At 33.6% G+C, this 20047-nt stretch overlaps 4 protein-coding genes across 5 annotated transcripts; 1 reads left to right on the forward strand and 3 right to left on the reverse strand.

The window, feature by feature from the left end:
- Positions 1–189: 189 nt before the first annotated feature.
- Positions 190–3205, reverse strand: LOC107906733 (Holliday junction resolvase MOC1, chloroplastic). 2 transcript variants are annotated; one of them, XM_016833825.2, is made up of 7 exons: positions 2499–3205; positions 2254–2359; positions 2117–2169; positions 1495–1626; positions 1183–1255; positions 581–633; positions 190–464 (listed from the first exon to the last, which is right to left on the reverse strand). In XM_016833825.2, the coding sequence occupies exons 1-7, from the start codon at positions 2835–2837 to the stop codon at positions 447–449; spliced, it is 774 nt and encodes a 257-aa protein (XP_016689314.1). In that variant the 5' UTR covers positions 2838–3205; the 3' UTR covers positions 190–446. The 2 variants fall into 2 exon arrangements, with proteins under 2 accessions (XP_016689314.1, XP_016689313.1); XM_016833824.2 differs by having other exon boundaries at positions 190–633.
- A 490-nt stretch (positions 3206–3695) lies between these two features.
- LOC107906732 (F-box protein At2g26850) lies at positions 3696–8041 on the reverse strand. The gene is made up of 5 exons (XM_016833823.2): positions 6222–8041; positions 6029–6108; positions 5714–5892; positions 5185–5259; positions 3696–4164 (listed from the first exon to the last, which is right to left on the reverse strand). Exons 1-5 carry the CDS (start codon positions 6900–6902, stop codon positions 3977–3979), a joined length of 1203 nt encoding a protein of 400 aa, XP_016689312.1. The 5' UTR covers positions 6903–8041; the 3' UTR covers positions 3696–3976.
- Positions 8042–15518: 7477 nt separating this feature from the next.
- On the forward strand, positions 15519–18306 carry LOC107903261 (calcium-dependent protein kinase 34). Its single transcript, XM_016829293.2, has 8 exons — positions 15519–16432; positions 16532–16675; positions 16762–16914; positions 17002–17117; positions 17208–17375; positions 17480–17607; positions 17716–17812; positions 17943–18306. The coding sequence occupies exons 1-8, from the start codon at positions 15745–15747 to the stop codon at positions 18045–18047; spliced, it is 1599 nt and encodes a 532-aa protein (XP_016684782.1). The 5' UTR covers positions 15519–15744; the 3' UTR covers positions 18048–18306.
- A 486-nt stretch (positions 18307–18792) lies between these two features.
- On the reverse strand, positions 18793–19668 carry LOC107902788 (zinc finger protein ZAT9). Its single transcript, XM_016828909.1, has one exon. It carries the CDS (start codon positions 19666–19668, stop codon positions 18793–18795), a length of 876 nt encoding a protein of 291 aa, XP_016684398.1.
- Between the last annotated feature and the right edge of the window lie 379 nt (positions 19669–20047).

Raw genomic sequence — 20047 nt, forward strand, 5'->3', positions numbered from 1 at the left:
TTACTATGCTTGATGGGGAAAAAGTCACCTCCTTAGAGTCGACCCTTATTGAATATTAATTTTAAAATTTGAGCTTGATTTAAGATAAAGTTCAATCAGGCGTATTACCTAAAAAAATGCAGTTGATTAACCAGATACCAAGATTTGACAATGATAAGAGTTACTTTTCTCTCAAATGCCAAATGCAAGTAATCATGGAATTCAGAGTGCCTTAGAACTACATTTAACATTAAAACCAACATCCACAGAAAGAAATTACTTTCACTTGCATCTTAAGGATGGAACATGAAACTAAGTTGAAAACTTACGCTAACAGTCTAAAAGCTAAATTACATATAACAATAATGGATATCACTTCCACAATGATAATATACAACTCCAGTCAAGCGAGCTTCCTCCCATCGAGCATAAGACATTAATTAAAGCTTTCCAAATGGAATATTCAATCAGCAGTCTATAATTTCCTATTTTCATAACATTCAAATCAGCCAGCCTTAAGAGGATGGTTAACAGTCAAAAGTGCAGCAATGCAAAGATGGCATTATTGAACTGATTTTTCCACAAGAAGTGATGGGTCTACCTTCATTCTCAGGCCTTTTCCATATGTGGCGATGAGAAGAGCCTCAGCCCTTCCTTAAAAAGCTCAAATAAAACAGAAGCCAATGAGAATAGAATAATCAAGTTAAAAATGTCGAGAAGAGAATATCTACAAATACAGGGAGACCTTGCTTAAATCAAACTTTATCTTCCAATCTTGGCTCAAAACTCAAAATATACGACTAGACAGATCATTTGCTAAGAGTAGGTGAATAATGATGAGCATGCTTATTTGTCAAGGTTCAAAGGTAGCAGAGGTGCAAAGGGCTTGCTTAATAGCATCAACCAACAAGTCGATAAGTGGCAGTTTTGTTATAGCGAGTTTATCAGGAACAAGGCAGAGAACAAAGAGTCACATAGCTTTAGCAATTAGGAGCTTATAAGCAGTTGTCTGATAACAAAATGAGATAAATGCCTAACTGGAAATAAGGAGGAAAGAAAATTAAGAATATGGACTGTAACTGCTACATTATAGCAGATGACAGGAAATTTTACGTAATGCAAATGGTGATTCTTTACAGTTTAAGTATTAACAATAACAAATAGAGATTAGACTGCTATATATTTGGAAACCAGAAGACGTACCATGATCCTTTTTCCTTTTCAACATATCACTTAATGAGGGAAACAAAGTTGATGCAAGTCTCCGACTATCATCCTGTCAAAAACCAGAATGATAACAAATACACTTAAAAAAATCACAATTGAGGCGGTAAGATAGCTTAAACTGTCGCTTTGAAACTTAAGACACATTCAGGCATGCAATGATTGAGACTGATACCTATGGGAAGAAAAACTTAAGACACAAGTATAACAGTTTTTACCTTGTTTATCTCAAATTAGCAATTGGTCAATAGGCATGAACTAGTTATTAGATAATAACACTATTATACCAACCTTTGTAGAGCCAGCTCCAGCAAGTTCAAACTCTCTCTTCCACGACAAAGATGACACTGGAACTACAGAAAACCCCGAGGCAACTAGTATCCCGATCCATAATCCATACCCAAATCCTCCGCTCCACCAACCCTAGATTAAGAAATAAGAAAATTATATCAGCACAAACTATTGAAATCTTGGAGCAATTGATCCAACAGTTCTTTTCCAACAGATGAATGAATAAGAATACAGAAGGAAAGGTGCTAAAGAAGTCCACAAAGTGATGCCAAATAGTTATTAAAGCTTGAGAATTCCACTCGAAGGTCTCAGGTCAGGACTTCGGGAAAGGGGAGGTTGAATTTTGCAGGATGGGAAAGGACTACCTCTCCTTTTTGCAGTTCAAGGCTAGTAGGCTTCCATAAGTACAGAAAGTAAAATAACTTGGAAAACATTTAAGGCAACAGAATTTGCAAGAGGAAACACAAGTGTGATAACACCAATAAAAAAAGCAAATTAGGGTTGCAAGAAAGAGAGACAAATAATGGTAGCAATGATGATGATGATGACGATGACAAACAGGAATAATAATAAAATGATTGGAAAGAGTCCAACAAAATTCAGTTATGGTAACAATGCTAACCTGTTTCCCATCTTTTGGAAAGGGAACAGATTGCTCTATATATGCAGCAGTACCTGGAGTAAAGACTAGCTCAATCAATGCACAAGTAAAAGTGGAGCTGAATCGACACATAAAGAGAAAGATTTAGAGAGGGATACCAATAGGAGCCTCCAAACTTTGAAGCAACCGAACAATAGACCGTGCATCTAAACGTTTTCGAACTCTGTTGCCAACTTGAACAGGCAAGTGCGGCGAATCAAATACCTAATATCGAACAATTTAACATAAGAAAATCCATGTCCTAACCCAACCCATTGCACCAATTAACAGGTAATTCGAGAATTTTATTTTAGCAATAAGCTGACAAGAAAAAAGTGATATTTGAAGTGCTAGCAAAAAGTACCTGAGCAAAGGAACCAGACGAGTCACTTTTCAAGAAGGCCAAGGCACCAGAGAGGTCAGGGTCAATACCGATAACCCAAGTGGAATCGGCATTGGTCCGGGTGGGATCGTCAGCAGCGGCGTGAGGGGAAGGGCAAGACAAAGAATCCAACCAACCGGCCTCGAGAGGAGCAGCACAGAGCTTGAGGCTGTTGCTTGAAGAAACCCTTGTACTTGAAGATGAAAGAGAGGATGAGGAGAAAGGTACAAGTTTCGAAGAAGAAGAAAAGAGGAGGGGTTTATAAAGCTTGGAAGAGAGTGAAGCCATGCAATGGGTCCGAGGAAGAAGTTGGATTTCCATGGAACATTCATTCAATTCATTGCATTATGTATCAACGTCCACCGGGGGAAATATTTGAGCACGGCAGCGGCTGTTTAACTTGGATAATATTATATACGGCAGCCTATCCAACGGCTTTAAATGTCAAAACTGAGCTTTTGTTTGGGATTTTTGCCCCTTCCACTTCAACGGAGAGGCTTGTGAAAATATGAAGCGTAAAATGGGTCTCCTCTCATGTCAAAGACCAAGACAGGCAAATGGTATCGTTGTCGTCGTCTAGAAATGCCCAATAAAAGCCTGCCAGAATCCAAAGGAGTTGCTTCCCATCCATGGGAAATTGCCAGATCATTGAGCCCGGAACCAAGCCCAAATACAAGTTCAAGGCCTGATCTTCCTACATAGGCCACATGGCTAAACTCATTCATTTATTTATACTGTAGAAATACAAGTTATATTCTATAGTTTTAAAAATAAAGTTATTATCTTATATATTTTATGATTGAATTGGAATAAAAATAATTAATTTTAATTTGGGTCAATTCAAACCAACCCGAATTAAAATTCACTCTTTTTTAAAAATATTAATTGTGTACAAGAATAGCCTACCAAATTTATATAAACTTAAAATAAATTGAAATCGATTAAGCTGGGATAATATGATGGACTAAATTAGAAAAGAGGCTCCTCATAATGTATGAATGTTTGGTTTTAATAGGAAAAGTGATGCTCGGCTCAAGATTCCTTAAAAAAGAAGATACTGTTACCTCTTACGATGGAACTTGAGACACGTAACACAAATACAGTTGCATCTTTTTCCTTAAATAGTTGAGGCATTGCTTGCTTGTTAAAATGCACCTTCCTTAAATAACCCAATCTCAATGGCTGGAAAAGATAAAATAATTTACAATTTCAGAGCTCTAGAAGGTATACATATTTCTTCCATAATCAATGGGGTTTCCAATTCCAAATGGTTTTCAACAAAACCTTGGTAGTGGGATATACTATATTGGCATGTAAATATGGGAATTTTACATTCACTACGCACTCCACATTCATGCAACTTTCAACTTGATCTCAGTTTCCAAGAGCATCAATTTGTAGAGCAAAAACTTGATAATTTTTGCAGAGAAAGGATGGTGACTTTTTCGCATGCAGGCTGCCTACTCCAGGATTTCAGATGGCCAAAGGCGCTTCCATGTGGAAATCTCCTCCTCATTGCAAAGTTTTCTGATTCCTCCATAAAATCCATCTGCCTCGTTTCCTTCCTCTCGGTGTTCTTTCCGATTGATTGTGGCACGCCTCCACCTTGAGCCTGCGGTGTACTGGTTGAATTCTAACACCACTGTATCTGTTAGAAACCACACAGTAACTCGATCATCAATAATTAATTATGCTACACTGCACATTCAATTCAATACAAGAAACCCAACACCATTATAATTTAATTCCTGCAACTGTAAGAACCACATCGGAAAAAATCCCAAAACTGAATTAATCAACTTATCCTAACAGGTGGACAATCATAAAAGCTTGAAGCTTTAGCAACTATGCACCCAGGAATACTTGTCTGCTTAAAGTATATTTATCCTTTTCAAGTTGAAAATGATGACCAAAAGAGACCCTTTTCTTTCTTTTTTATGTTGATGGAGAAAGGATAGGAAATTAGTGCTGATGTAAGTCGACTAGTGGGGCATTGAGCTCCGTTGGTATAAAAAACTAGTGAAAATGAATCAAAATGTTACAAGTGTAGAACAACCATTCCAGCCCCACACAGCTGAAAGATTCCAAATAAGCAAACAAACAGAGTCCACAGGAGACATTGGGTTCTTTTCAGTGTGGTTGGCCATAAATATTCTGCTGATATAGAAGTTATCAACATGCTGGTGGAAATTATGACATAATGAAAACGATTCATCTTTTGGGACCAACACAACAGCGCAACTCATGAACCAAGTATTGCAAATATAAGATTCATGAAAGTGACCTGCCCTAACTTTGTGTGTCCTCCATGAAAGTTAACTTCATATTTATCTCATCCACAATTTCCTGACGCCTTCTTTCATGAATATTAAGCATAAGTATAGCAAATATCTAAACAACTCCTTTACTCTCTCTCTCTCTCTCTCTCTCTTTCTCTCGTACGGTTAATTTCTTTAAAACAAGTTTAAACCATTCCACTTTGTATCCTCATCTAATATGCAGAAGATATGTCCCTTAGTCTATCTTCGAAGGCAGATAAAACAGGATGTTCACACTACGAAAGTAATCTTTCAAGACGAAATTGGTGGTTAGATTCTCATTTTAAAGGAAATCCCTAAGGAATATAATAGACTGCCATTTGAAAGAATAAAAGATGAGATAAAGTTACCACTATTATGGCATCGGCAATAATTATCATTCCCGTCACACGATTCCAAGTGACCGACTACACCATACCACCAACCTGCAACATATATGGCTATCATATCAGCTGTAAAATCATTAATATGTATTATTTAAAAGAATTTGTTGGCATACAAATTGCATTAGAAGTACTTGTAGAAGGATGATTTCCACAATACTAGGGTAAGAATACTTATTATAACAAAGTAGTCTGCTGCTTAATTCTTAGCAGAGTATATTTTTGTTCTATGGTTAAAAGCTTTCCTCTAGTCATCAGAGGAATTAAAGATGATATAGGGTGTCACTGGTGTTTTCTGAAAGTGAATAACACAGTTTCTTCTTCAATGGAAAGTTCCATATATGCAAGTCATGTTTTTTAACACTGCAGTACTTTCATGAACACAACTCTCAATCCTCTTCATCTTAAACCAACAGAAACTGTGAGGAAAGTTTTGGAGAGAAAGGAAACAGAACTTGTGAAATACTGCAACGGAATGGTATGAAGAAGAACTAACCGTAAGGGAATTCTTTGTTTCTTCTCCATTGAATCTCGATGTTATCACCAGGGCGTAGCTCATTCAAGCAATCAGAAATGTGAAGATCATGTGGTGAAGTGTCGAAAGGCGGTGCTCGTAGCCTTTCCCATGGCACATCTCTCTCTGTGGCGACCGCCCTCCTTCCATGAGGAGGGTACCTAAAATTACCAAACCAATCTAAGATTAATTTCCAAGTATTAGGCCTATTTTGATCCTCTGAAGCAGAAAAAAAATTATTTACAACCAACATACCAAAATCAAAAGTATGTTAATTATGTTCAACTCCCTAATTACCTGGCCTTGAAGGTGTCAATACGGGGATCATAACTCAGTTCTGCATCATAACATGACAACATAAACCCAACATGGCCATTCTACAGAAGAGCAGAACATAGAATTTTTAGAATCCAAAAAGGAAACAAAAAACAGCATATAGTTTGCTGGTTAAATTGGATTTAGCAGATGGGAGTTGGAGCTACATAAGTACCTCACGGTTATAAACCTGGGCAGGGAACCAGAATCTGCCAGTTTCAAGAGCAAGAAACCAAGACATGATTGAATCATCTGGCAAAGAACACTGCTTACTACTATCATCAACCTTTGATTTAATCCACCAAGATGGCCTAACAATTGACAAGACCCTCATCAGACCTTTTGGCTTCCCCTGCTTCAAATGGCTTGAATCCTTTCTTGTTCTTAAAGCTATATGCCATTGCCACTCTCTATAAGCAGCAGGACCAATAATTCTACCCCACTTTTTTTTCATGTGTTTTTCCCAGAAATGGTCACTAATACACCTACTCCTCAAAGAGCTGCAAACACCAGCCATACTACAAAGAGCAGCAGGTGGTAGCCTTTCAAGAATGCATTCCAAGACCAAATCTGGTAGGTCCAAAATTGACATGGCACTTTCTTCAACCTCCTCAAAGTTATCAACTTTTGAAGTGAAAGACATCTTTTTGAGAGACATTTTGGAAACGACTGTGGTAAAATAAGCAAGACCAAGAATGTTTTTGATCAATCTGGAACTGAGAAAAAAGGAAACGTCTTTCCTAAACCAGGGAGACAATAGCCTCATCTCAGTTGCCCATGGTGGGGGTGGTTTCAAAGTTAAGGACTTTATAAAGAAGATGATGGAGAAACAACTGATGAAGAGGTAAAGTAGCATTCCAAGATATAGGAGAAAAAAAGAAAGAAATAAAAGGTGAATTCTTTTATGGGTCTAAATACAATGATGTATGGCAAAACAATAGAATAATAATAATGGAAGAACTCAGTTGTCTCTCCTGTTCTCTCTCGCCCTACTTAACCTTCAAAAAATAGAAGTGGGATCTTCAAAATAACAACAGCAAAGACCTAACTTTGATGAAAAATCAAAATCAAAAAAGGGTTTTTATTGGTAAATAATCAAAGCCCACCAAACCCCCCAAAGGTGGGCCTCCCTTTTGTCAATGACTAATCAGAACAAGGATTTGTAATTAATATGACAATAAATTTTTGTTTGGTAACACAAAAGTTACCTCAGAGCCAATCTAAAACCCCTCCAATACAAAGCTTACCAAGTAGTACTGTAACAAAGAGCTCCTTCCCCCTTTTTTTTTTTAATGGGAGAGAAAAAAAACTCGGTCGTACAGACAACCTAAGTAGTTGTCATGTAATGAGAGAAGATCTAGTGGATGCACCCAGAAACAGGTGAATGAAGGAAGATGGTGGTGGTGGGGTTCCTGAGATCTGATATGGGTTTCTGACACCTGGAAAATTATGCCCCCAAAATAATATTTATCGATGATAAATACGTCTAGATACAAAGACCCATATCCATAAAATCTCTGAGAAACAGTACCCTTTTGCTCAGAAAAGAAAACGAAAAAACATAAATTTCTTTCTTTTTGAATATAATAAGGTGAAGGGAAAACAATTCCAAAACAATAAATCTGGGTTAGTTCGGAATTGAAAGAAAAGACGCCGAAAACAGAAAGAAAGAAAGAGATTGAGCAATTTGATGAACAAGTAGATGAACTCACCTTTCCTCGCCAATTTTGGCCTTGTTCATCAAATTCTCTATCTCTTTTTTTTTTTGGTTCTTGGAAAAAGAAAATATGGGTAGGGATGGGGGACAGTTAGAGGAAGACTAGGAATGGGCGGTTAAGGTTAAAAGGAGTAATTAAATTTATGTGGATATTAATAAAGAGAAGCAGTGAAGTGAGAAAAATTATTATATTGATCTGATATTCTCTGATTTAGTCTTCGTTTTTACGAGTTAATGAAATGTGGGAGGACAATCCGTTTAGCCATACAAAGCAACCGTTGGGATAACGTAGGTAGAAGGAATCTTGGATATTAAAAAGGCTTGGGATGTGTTCAAGTGGCCTGCCCACCTGTTATTTAGCGCTTTGGACCATTCAGGTTTCACCACCTGGCAGTTGAGTATTGGAGATGGTGAAGCCAATAGAAAGCCTTGGATAGCTGGTATTTTGGGTATTAAAAAAGTAAATCCATCAGCCAAATTAACTTAGCTGCAATCTCCGCGATCTTTCAGTCAATTATTGATCGTATCTAAAGGAAATTAGCTGGGTGAAAATCTTAATGGTTATCTCAGAGTGGTGACAATATACCTTCTCATGTGCTAAGGCTCTTAATATCGTCACCTATAGAATTAATAAAATAATTCTTTTAGGCCTACGACTTGCGGAATATATATGAATGAGACTCTCCTTAGATAATGCTAATTCAACTAAATCCATGCTTCTATCGAAATATTTTGCCATTTAGCATCCAATTTGATTCATGCTTATTCTAACAACTACAAATTACATTCAATTAGAAATTTTATAATAAAATAAAATCAAACCATTATTAAACACAAATAAATTAATAATCTAGATAAGTCTAAACACTAAATTCAATATCAAACTTTATAATAATATCATCACACTTGAACATATTTATCACATAAAAATTTAGTTTAAATTTGGACGCCAAAATGTCGGGCAACTGATAACAAAAATTACGGGTAGAAGCCCAATTATGGAACCTTCAAGCTGACCTAGAGATAGTTAGAAGCTTTGATTTCTTTTCATTGACAAATACACGTACTGTGAACTAGTTTATCTATACAAGTTATGTTCCTTCTCTACCTAAAAAATGATAACAAAAGTTCAGGTGGAACTGGGAAAGGACAGTTTTTTTTTTTCTGAAAGAAGGGAAAGGGCAGTTGAGCCACTAGCTTGTTAACACGTGACTTTCACGTGCTTGATGCTTTTCTTTTACTTAAAAAAATTTTATCTCCTTGGTCTTGGTCCAATTGAAAAGGAGTTCCAATTTATAAGCTATTCTTTTATATTTTTAATAATATTATACAGTATTTTTATTTTAGGGATCAAAGGTGTATTATGTGAAAGTATTAAAATTATAGTTTTTTCACTTTTTTATTTTTTGTAAATTAAAAAAATTATAAATTATATATGTAACATATAAAATAAAATAGAATTACATCAACAAAACATCTGCATGTGCTGCTAATTAAGCAAATAAAGGACATGCCATCATCATCAACTGTTGAGCAAAGGACTTATTTGATGAAATTTAAAAGATCGAGTACTCGGTGCAATAAAACAACACGACTTCATTGATGTTTTTCACTATTTGTTCAGAGACTTTACACCATTCAACTAAAATATATATAATCTCTCTTTAAAATATATATAATTGTTTCTAAAGTCGAAAATGTTCCATTTGTTCTAAAATAGTATATTCCAAAAGTATTTTTATTTCATCAATGAATGTCTTGATAGAATATATCAATTTTTAAAATTGTGTTTTATTCGTTTTTAAGCAATTCAACAACTTCCCTACTTGTCTAATTTATAATGAATCAAGATAATCATTCGTTCCAATATAAATACTTATAAGTTCTACCACCATAAGAGGAGTTGATTGAGATTGTTTAAGCAACTCACGTAATCATTCTCCTTGTGCAAATTGACTTCGAGTAACTTTATTGAGATCAGAAGTAAATTGCTTAAATGTTTATAATTCGACGAATTTTATTAATTCCAATTTTGATTTACTAGTGACTCACGGCCCGTAAGTTTCAATAAATCCAAGCCACAATTTTTCTTTTTTTCTTTAAGCAAGTTTTTTTTTCAAATGTTTTAGTGAGTTTTTTTTCATATTCATTTTACGATCCATATTTGAGGTTCGTGGTGGTCCTCTAACATATTGTCTCTGATGTTTGAACTTGTATAATTTTTTAATAATGCAATGTATCTTACCACTAAACCCAAAACTTATAAAATTTAACAAGTTTTTAATATTTAATATTAATATATAATATAAATTTTTTTAGTTGTAATTTAATAATTTGCATGTATTACTATAATTTTAAAAATTAATTTAATCTTAAATCCTAAAATCTTAAACTCTCATCCCTCAATCTTAAAGTGTTAAATTTTATAAAATTTTAAAACCTTACATTTTAAAACCCTAAACCCTACTCTTTAAATTCCTAAACCATCATCCATCAACCTTAAAATTCTAAATTTATTTATAAATCTTAAAATCTGCCATCAGTCCATCTATTTTTTACAAATTTAAAATTTAATCCCTATATTTTTATTTTCAATCATTTAATCATTCTATTTTTCATATTTCAAAATTTTAGGCATTTGTTAACACCATTAAAATTTTTACGTTAAAATTATTAGTGTGGCATCTTGAAATAAAAAAAAAAACTCACTTGATAATTATGTAACAAAAAAAATAATGTTTTAATGAACCTAATTTAACAAAATAATTTTAAGTGTTAACAGTTAGATCTAAATTTTAAAATTTGAAAGTAAGTGGGCTGATTTCCTAAAAGTAAAAGTATAAAGACTAAATTTTAAAATTTTAAAAACATAGGACTTATGATACATTTTAACTGAAAAATTGCAAGTTTGCAACTAAAAATTGTTCATGAAACTCTTAAGAGTTACAGACTGTTAGAAAATGTTTTTCCACAGAGGAGTCTGAATTGTTATAATTTATTTTTAGAATATAATAAAATAAAAAAAATAACTGACATCAAATTAAATCCATTTGTGAAGTTTTTTTTTATTTCACTGATAATAAATAAAATAATTACCCTAATAAAATAATTCGTCTATCTGTACTAAAAGTTTCATTCCAACCCCAACACTTACTCTTAACGCAATCGAGTGCTTTTTTAAAAAAAAAAATCAAATCAATACTTCCCAATTTGGATGGAAATTAATGATATCTTAAAGAGTGTCTGGTTTAAGGAATTTTAAAATTTGAAATCACAATCTCACGTTTAGATAGGAATTTCAAAACCCCGAAATTACAATCCACGTGATGCTTGCATAAAAAAGGTTATTTAGCTAACAATACTAAATTTAGTAATATAGAAATAATCTCATTTTATTTGACTACTGAGGGATTAAAGATGGAATGTTGAATTTTTTTTATTATATAATTTGGCCCTTTTAACTCAAACAAAATGCACGCCATATTAAAAAGAAATTCTAAGTTCCCCATTAGACGTTAAATTGTTAAATATCCCTTGCACAAAAGGAAAAGAACATTATAATTTACAAATCACTATTTAAATTAAAATTTATATGATACATTAATTTAAGTTGACCTCATTATAATGAATATATATATATTCGAAAAATCTCATAAGTTCTAATCATATCTGTTTTTTTACACAAAATTTAGAACTATTCATAGCTCTTCCCAACCCATAAATAAAAAGGCAATGCGCTTCAGCACACTCGAACCTACTTTCTCTTGTATTGACAATAACGCGCATGCCAAATTATAATTAATATTTATATGTAAAGACATTTTTATAATTGGCACATTCCATTTAATTTTCACATCTTTTAATCTTTAAACCTACATTTTTGTCAAATCACTCTAAAATGAATGAAAAAACTAACTTTTGTTAACTTTGCTGACGTTATTATCTTCTAATTTAAAAAAGTTACTTTTTTTATATTATCAATCCGAAATTTAAATAATAGAATACATTTTTTGGGTGAATTATATCAGGCTAACACGCGGAGTTCAATAATTAACAGCTTGATCAGTATTATTAATCATTGTCTCATAATTTTTTTTAATTAAAATTATCCCTTAAAATGTTACTTTGCAAATGATTTTTACTCATGTACTATTTATTAAGAACAGGCTAGCAATTAAATAGTTTAGAATTTTTAAAAAATATACTTAACTTGGGTCAATTGAATAATAAAATTTATTATATTAAAGTCAAACAGAGGCGGAGCCTCTAAGGAGCTAAAGGGTTCAAGATTTTCGAAATTAGATGAAGTTGAGCCGCTCAAAAAAAAGTGGAAAACAAACTAAAACTCTATTGTTATTTATGTTTTCTATATTTAAACGTTTCCAATTAATTGGATTGTCAGTTATAATTAGGTCAACTTAAATTATTTTTTAATAGAGTTTATCTAAGAATATCAAACTTTAATATTTTTGTCGCCTTTATACTTATATTTTTAATATTTTCTTATCTTTTAAATTCCAATTGTTGAAGTCAAATTAAGAGGAGATTAAGGGTGTGTGTTTTTTAATTTATCAAATAACAATTAAATTACAAAATTAATATATTGTATGTATATATGTGAGCACGTGAATAATAACAAAATAGATTGGTTTATGAGGAATTCAGTTGAAAAGGTTACAGCAAATTAGCAATAATATGTTCCATCACTTCATATGGAATTGAAATATTTTTCTTGAGAATTTAGTATTTTAAATGCCTCTGCTGCGAAATGACATATTTGTGTTTCTTTATTTTAGAAAAACATATTTGTTATTTTAATTTTTATTATGCAACATGACAGATAAGATAAATAGTACCATATCAACATAACTATTATGCGGATTGTCATGTCAACATCGTTAAAAATATATATTGTTTTAGTTAGCATTTATGTTAAAACTTGATTCGACATTTTTTGAAAGGTTAACCATCAATTTTAGTTAAAAAAAATTAAGGACCAATTTGATAAAATATGTAAATGCCAAGTATATATTAAATTGTGAAAACGTTTAAATCACTTGTTAGATTTACGTTGATTTGCAACTAGATGAACTACTAAAAGTATAAAAATAGGTTGCGTAGGAGGATCTTACCAACATAATCTATCATCAATCTAAAAAATAAAATGTAATTTTACGTTCAACTTACTTAGCGAGTTGTAACCTCACTTTTATACCTCAGTTAAAATATCTTTTTTAATAAAATTTTCCTCTTGAAGACTTAACTACAATTTGAACAAACAATAAGTTACTAAGAATAAGCATATATGTGCTATTTTTCAATAATTTGTCATTAAATAGGCGAGCATTCTTTAGATAAGCATTATAGGGTTACAATTATTTATTTAGTGTGAATGTATACTTTCTTAAATTATGCTTGAATAAACCTTCCATATAAAATTAAATAATCAAATATCTTTAAGGATTAGACTTTTATAGAAACTTTATTTCATTGCTTTAATGGTATTCAAGGCGAATCAATACATAAAATTATTACTCAAGAATTAAAACAATTTTTTTTTTATTAAAGTACGTCAACATATATGATGAATTAGCTCCATCTGATCGTACAATTGATACTAACGAAAAAATTAATGAATTACTTAAATGCACAAAACTCTTTAATATTTTATAATAATGGCATAACATTCTAGCCACGGCTAACATTTGCTTAGGGTCCATTACATTATAAAGATATGGATTACAAATTTATTAAGCTACACATTTTCGGCTAAAACAATGATTTTGGATCTCGAATATTACATGGAACATTGATTATTAATATAAGTTGTGCTCTTTTTGAAAAAGGTTAATAATAATGGTGGGTTGAAAAGTATAGGGAGGTTTGATCAAGGCCGGCGGATAAGGTTTTCAACCCTCTCCCTCTTTCATTTTTAGTCACACTTGCAATTGCTTCGCCTTGTCGGGGCAACGTGTCTCAAAAGGAAAAGCAGTGACACTTCTTATTACCCATTAGCAATCGACACAACACTCTAAATTATGCTTGAAAAATAGTCATGTAATTATTAAAAATTGGTCATTCTTGGTTGGATTGATATAATAATATTTAGGATTTGGAAGTATGGATGGGTGGAAACGTTAAAAAGGTGTTGGAGAATGCCATTAATTTGTCAATTATCATATCACTCAATGCCACCGATGAAATTAAGTCGTCGCCTTTTATTTATTTAAATTATTTATAATTTCAATTAAATATAATTCCCTAACCCAAAGAAAATTAAATTGAAAAACATAACACGTCAAATTGTTGTAATAATACCTTTAATCGTTACTTTGAATATATATTTTTAAAATTTAGAGATTATTTGATTTAATTTAAGAAAATTTATAAATTAATGTTAAAGGTGAAGGATCAATATTGTTTTTTCTTAAGATAATATAAATACTCAAAATTATTCCGAAGCATATACATTAAACTTAAATTTAATTTGATGAAATTATTAACGACATAAATTAAATTAATTCAGAATCAATTATAAACTTAGGCAGTAAATCAATCAAATCTCATTATTTTATCCATAAAAACCAACTCTACTACATAGTTCTTCCCTAAGGGCTAGAAATGCCATGACGAGTAATTCTCGGTTCACTATCTAAGGTCCTACATTGCCATTATTTCTTTCCTTTCCAATCTATTTTTTTCTTTCCTTTTCCATACATTATGGAGCAATTTGTAGCAAAAATATTTTAAATTAAAAAAATGTTGTTGAATTAAAAAAAAGATAATTATAAATAGAGTATATTAATTAAGTGTGGGGTTTATTTTTTTTGGGGTTTTGGTTATCATTAGGAATTTGATAGGGTGATCAAAAATTTGATTCTTTGTCTCCTAAAGGTTAAGCAGCCCAGTGCACCATAGTGCACTTATAATATGAACGAACCTAATTAAACCAAATGGATTGGGGTTTGGTGGCTATGCCAAGTCCAAGTTTTAGTGGCACCCTTTTCGTCCAAATAGGTCAAATTTAGTATTTATTATTTTATTTCGTTAAAAGCTTGGTCAAATGTTAAGGGCGCCAGTCTTCATTGATTAGTAGTATTAGGCGGCTTTTCTTGCCGACATTTGAATAAAATATAATTTCAGAGAATGAAGTTATTAAGAATGTAATTGTGGGAAAAGTTTGGTATAAATAAGAAAATTATAGCAATAAAATTTATAAGAACGTTGCACCTCTGGTTTAATAGAGATGTAGTGATTATTTTCAAAATTATTCTAATTAAATAAAATACAAATGATCAGTCTAATACGTTTAATGATGTTCGATATTATTAAAATAAGAAACTAATATATAGTTAAATGGAATACAATTGTTCAAAAAGAATAGATTACAAATTTTAAATATTTATTATATATTTGAATTAGAATGTAAATTAAGATTGTTATTGAAAAAAGTGAGTAGTTTTGATTATACCAAATGTACTCTTGATTATTAAAAAAAAATAGTTGAGTGTGATATAAAATGATTTTATATTAATCATAAATAATAATTACAAGAAAAGGTAAACAAAGGTTGGGGGGTGGTTACTACTTACTAGATATGGATTGTGGTGGATGAGAGGTATTGGGTTGAAAATGGAAATTTAAAGCCCATAAATGAGAAGAAATGAGGTGTCCCCAAGAAACAGAAAAAACGGTTTTCCAATATAAGGCTGAGAAATCCCTTTGTCTAAAAAACAAGGATTTCCAACATTTAGAAGACAATCCTCCATAACTGTTTCAAGACAATGTTAGACAGGTTTCATCCTAAAACCCCGCACCATCAGTCCCTTCAATTTCTACACTAAAATCCAAGCTGGTCTACGCTATTCTTTCAACCAACACCTTCATTCCTTGATTAAACTTGAAAATTAATCTCCCCCTTGCTTAAGGCCTTCACCATCCCCCTCAACTTCCATCTCTCTCTCTCTCTCTCTCTCTCTCCATGGGGAACCTATGCTCTCGCAGCGACCCCGCCGCTAACCCCGATGAAAAGGGAGAACCCGGGCCTGAAAATGAATTGAATACCAGCACTTCCATGAATGAAGACTCCCCCAACTCTCCTCCCAAGGCTTCTCCTACTCAAAGCATCTCCTCCAAGCCTTCCAACAAGCCCAACCCCATTGGTCCCGTCTTAGGCCGCCCTATGGAAGATATTAAAACCACCTACAACATTGGCAAAGAATTGGGTAGGGGTCAGTTTGGGGTTACGCATTTGTGTACCAACAAGTCCACCGGGGAACAATTCGCATGCAAGACTATCGCCAAGAGGAAGCTTGCCAACAAGGAGGATATTGAGGATGTTAGAAGGGAGGTTCAGATTATGCACCATTTGACAGGTCAGTCTAACATTGTCGAGCTCAAGGGAGCCTTCGAGGATAAGCATTCCGTTCATTTGGTGATGGAACTATGTGCCGGAGGAGAGCTGTTCGATAGGATCATTGCTAAGGGCCATTACACCGAGCGTGCCGCTGCTTCCTTGCTTCGCACGGTTGTCCAGATTGTGCACACTTGCCATTCTATGGGGGTCATCCATAGGGATCTCAAGCCCGAGAATTTCCTCTTGTTGAATAAGGATGAAGATTCCCCTCTCAAGGCCACAGATTTTGGTCTATCAGTCTTCTACAAGCCTGGTACCTATTTTGTGGAGATGTTTCCTTTCATCTCTCGTGATACATTTAATTGATTATAGCAAACATTATTGATTTGATTTTGCATATTATAACAAACAGGTGAAGAATTCAAAGAAATTGTTGGTAGTGCATATTATATTGCACCTGAGGTCTTGAAGAGGAAATATGGACCAGAAGCAGATATATGGAGTATTGGTGTTATGTTGTATATTTTTCTATCTGGTGTTCCTCCCTTTTGGGCTGGTAAGTTGTTATTATCATTCTCATTTCCTGCAGGTAATTAATTTAAATGTATTCCAGCAGCTAAAATATACAACTTTTGTTGATAGAATCCGAAAATGGGATATTCAATTCAATATTACGCGGCCACATTGATTTCTCGAGCGATCCATGGCCTTCAATTTCACCTCAAGCGAAGGAACTTGTGAAGAAGATGTTAAATTCGGATCCGAAGCAGAGGTTAACCGCAGTGCAGGTTCTAAGTAAGTATGGCTCATTGTTTTGTTTCGTGCTGTAAAAAATTCAGTCAGCACGATTCTAATGAGATATGTATGCGTATGGGCAAACAGGCCATCCATGGATCAAAGAGGATGGTGAAGCACCTGATACACCTCTTGACAACGCAGTTATATGTAGGCTCAAACAGTTTAAAGCAATGAACAACTTCAAGAAAGTTGCTTTGCGGGTATTTCATTAAATCCATATTATTTCAAACATCTCACTGATAACTTGCCAAAAACATGGGTAACAAATTTTCCTGGAAAATCTTGCGTAGGTCATTGCGGGATGTTTATCAGAGGAAGAAATCATGGGATTGAAGGAGATGTTCAAGGGCATGGATACCGACAACAGCGGGACCATAACACTCGAAGAATTAAAGCAAGGCCTTGCTAAACAAGGAACAAAGCTTACTGAATATGAAGTTCAACAACTAATGGAAGCTGTAAGTCATTTCCAAACATCTATTTCTATTTGTAATATTACAAAAGATAAATATTTACCTATTGATTTTCTTGACTTCTATGAATATGTATATATATTATATAGGCTGATGCAGACGGAAACGGAACCATAGACTACGATGAGTTCATCACGGCCACAGTGCATATGAACCGAATGGACCGGGAAGACCATCTCTACCATGCCTTCCAACACTTTGATAAAGACAACAGCGGGTAATGATATATAGTAGCACTAAATCTAGTTCCAATCATTTTACGTTGTGAAATTTTGTTTTCTAACCTGGTGAATGTAACTGCATATGTATATATGCCTACTTTTAGGTACATCACGACCGAAGAACTAGAGCAAGCTCTGCGTGAACATGGCATGCATGACGCCAACATTAAGGAAATCGTTTCTGAGGTTGACTCTGACAATGTAAGCAATATATATTATTATTTGAAAGTAAAACCAAAGCAACTTTTTCATCTTAGAATCAACCCTTTCATTCAAAATATTCATGGTTTACTCACACATCGTATTTACGACGTTTGACACATTTTTATAGGACGGAAGGATCAACTATGATGAGTTCGTGGCAATGATGAGAAAAGGAAACCCTGAAGCACATACCAAGAAGCGGCGCGAATTATCTGTTAATATCGAGACATAAAAAAAAATATTAATACAAATGCTTTGTAATTTCCCATTCAAAATCAAGAGAAAAATTGGGAGAGGATACGATAAAATTTAGGACATGGCTAAGGTTTTTCTTTTTTAATTTTTAAGTTTGACGGGGATTTGAGGATTTCTAAGTCTAATGGATTTTTTATTTATTTCTTTTTGGTATAAAGAGGTAGTATGAGAATACAAAACAAAGGGCCATTTTTCTTTATTGTAATTGAATGAGTTAAACTTGAAAATCTTGATTATTAATTTTCTTGATTCTCCTTTTCATTCACATTTTTTAAAAAATCAATAGAAAAGAAAGATGGATCGATAATATTGAAAATATTCAAAAATAAATTGGAGATGCATCGTCTTAATCGGTCGTTGATAATTGCATCCTAATCTTACATTACCAAACAAATCAATCGATAATAACATCTTGACAATTCAAATGATGAGTGATATCTCTTACAACACATACAATTTAACCCGGTTTGATCTTTATGTCAAATATTCCTACTTCATAATAATTTAAACACAACATGTACATGTTAAAAATTTAGAGAGCAGATTTGAGAAATAATAATAAGGCACATAGAAAATGGCAAAAGAGAATCACTATTAATATAGAAGCAATAAAGTACTTATATATGCACAGCAATTTAAGTTACAGAAGAAATCCACATGGTAATTTATACAAATTGAATAAAGAAAATCCGAAAAGGAAGGTATAGTGTAAGCAGAAAAAGTTATTGTTGGTAAGGGATATTAAGATCAAAATCCAGCAAGGTCTTAGGATGACTTGGATCAGGCTGTTGAGATAGATGAGGCAACAGCATTGGGGTCATCATACAGGGTTCTTGTTTGGTTTTGCCCTGCTGCAATAACTCCACCTTGTTCTTCTTCACCCGATGATAGGTTTTGTGGCCACCAAGAGCCTGACCCGTTTCGAAAGTCTTGCCACATATCTCACATTGGTGCTCACTTTTCACCGCCTTATTCTTCCTTGATCTTCTTGCATGGCATGGGTCCACTCCGCTCTCACTTTTAGTACCTCCCAGTTCAAACTCCATTTTTGTATCTTCAGTCTTCATCTTCTTGTTTTTCCTTGTCTCCATGTGGGGGGGTCTCACCCTCAACTTCAAGGGCTGTGCATCCTGGCTAGTGATTCTGTTGGAGCCTCTTTTACCAGTTCGAGACCACTTGAAATTAAAGTCTTTGAGCAAATTGATGGTGTGGGGGCCATTCCCTTGTTTGACAATGGTGTCAGCTCCGCTTGAAGAAATATTGCTTTCTTGAGACGAATCCATATGACGATGGATGTTCGTATGCTGGCACAGCAACTTCATCGATGAGAAACTTTCAGTGCAAACCAAACAACTGAAGAAATCATCATCATCATCATCATCATCATCTTGTTGTTGTTGTTGGAGCTCAGTTTTTGAGGTGGGGTGATGGTGACTATGGATCCGAAGATGGCCGGCCACGGCCTTGTTCGACATGAACCCTTTGCCGCAGTATCTACAAAAGAAACTATTTCTTGAATCATGAGGGGTTTCCGCATCCTGGGTTTTCAAATACTTGCCACCCAAGAAAGGTAAGGAACAAGAGTCCGCAGGCACCATCACACTTCTCTTATCGCTCCAATCACTTGCCTCAACTCCTCTTCACTATCATACATTATAAAATAATAAAAGGGGAAAGAAGATGAAATTACCACAGTAAATATATCAGAGGATCAGAAGAAAACACTGACTGTGTCGTGCGTATCTATATATATATACATAGAGACAGAGAGAGAGTTACAGAAGAAGACAAATCCCTAATGACGTAGGATTTGGAGATTGTATCTTGACTAAAATTTAAAGAAAGCTTGATTAACAGGTAACTTTTAATTATCCTTTGTTTTTTTAGGGATTATTAAGTCCTTTGCTAAAACCTACTTCTTTCTGACCTAGGAATTCTACATTTGCTTCGTGATATATATGACCAATAATTAACTGA

This window comes from Gossypium hirsutum, chromosome D05, assembly GCF_007990345.1.
Source record: "Gossypium hirsutum isolate 1008001.06 chromosome D05, Gossypium_hirsutum_v2.1, whole genome shotgun sequence".
Classification (NCBI taxonomy): domain Eukaryota; kingdom Viridiplantae; phylum Streptophyta; class Magnoliopsida; order Malvales; family Malvaceae; genus Gossypium; species Gossypium hirsutum.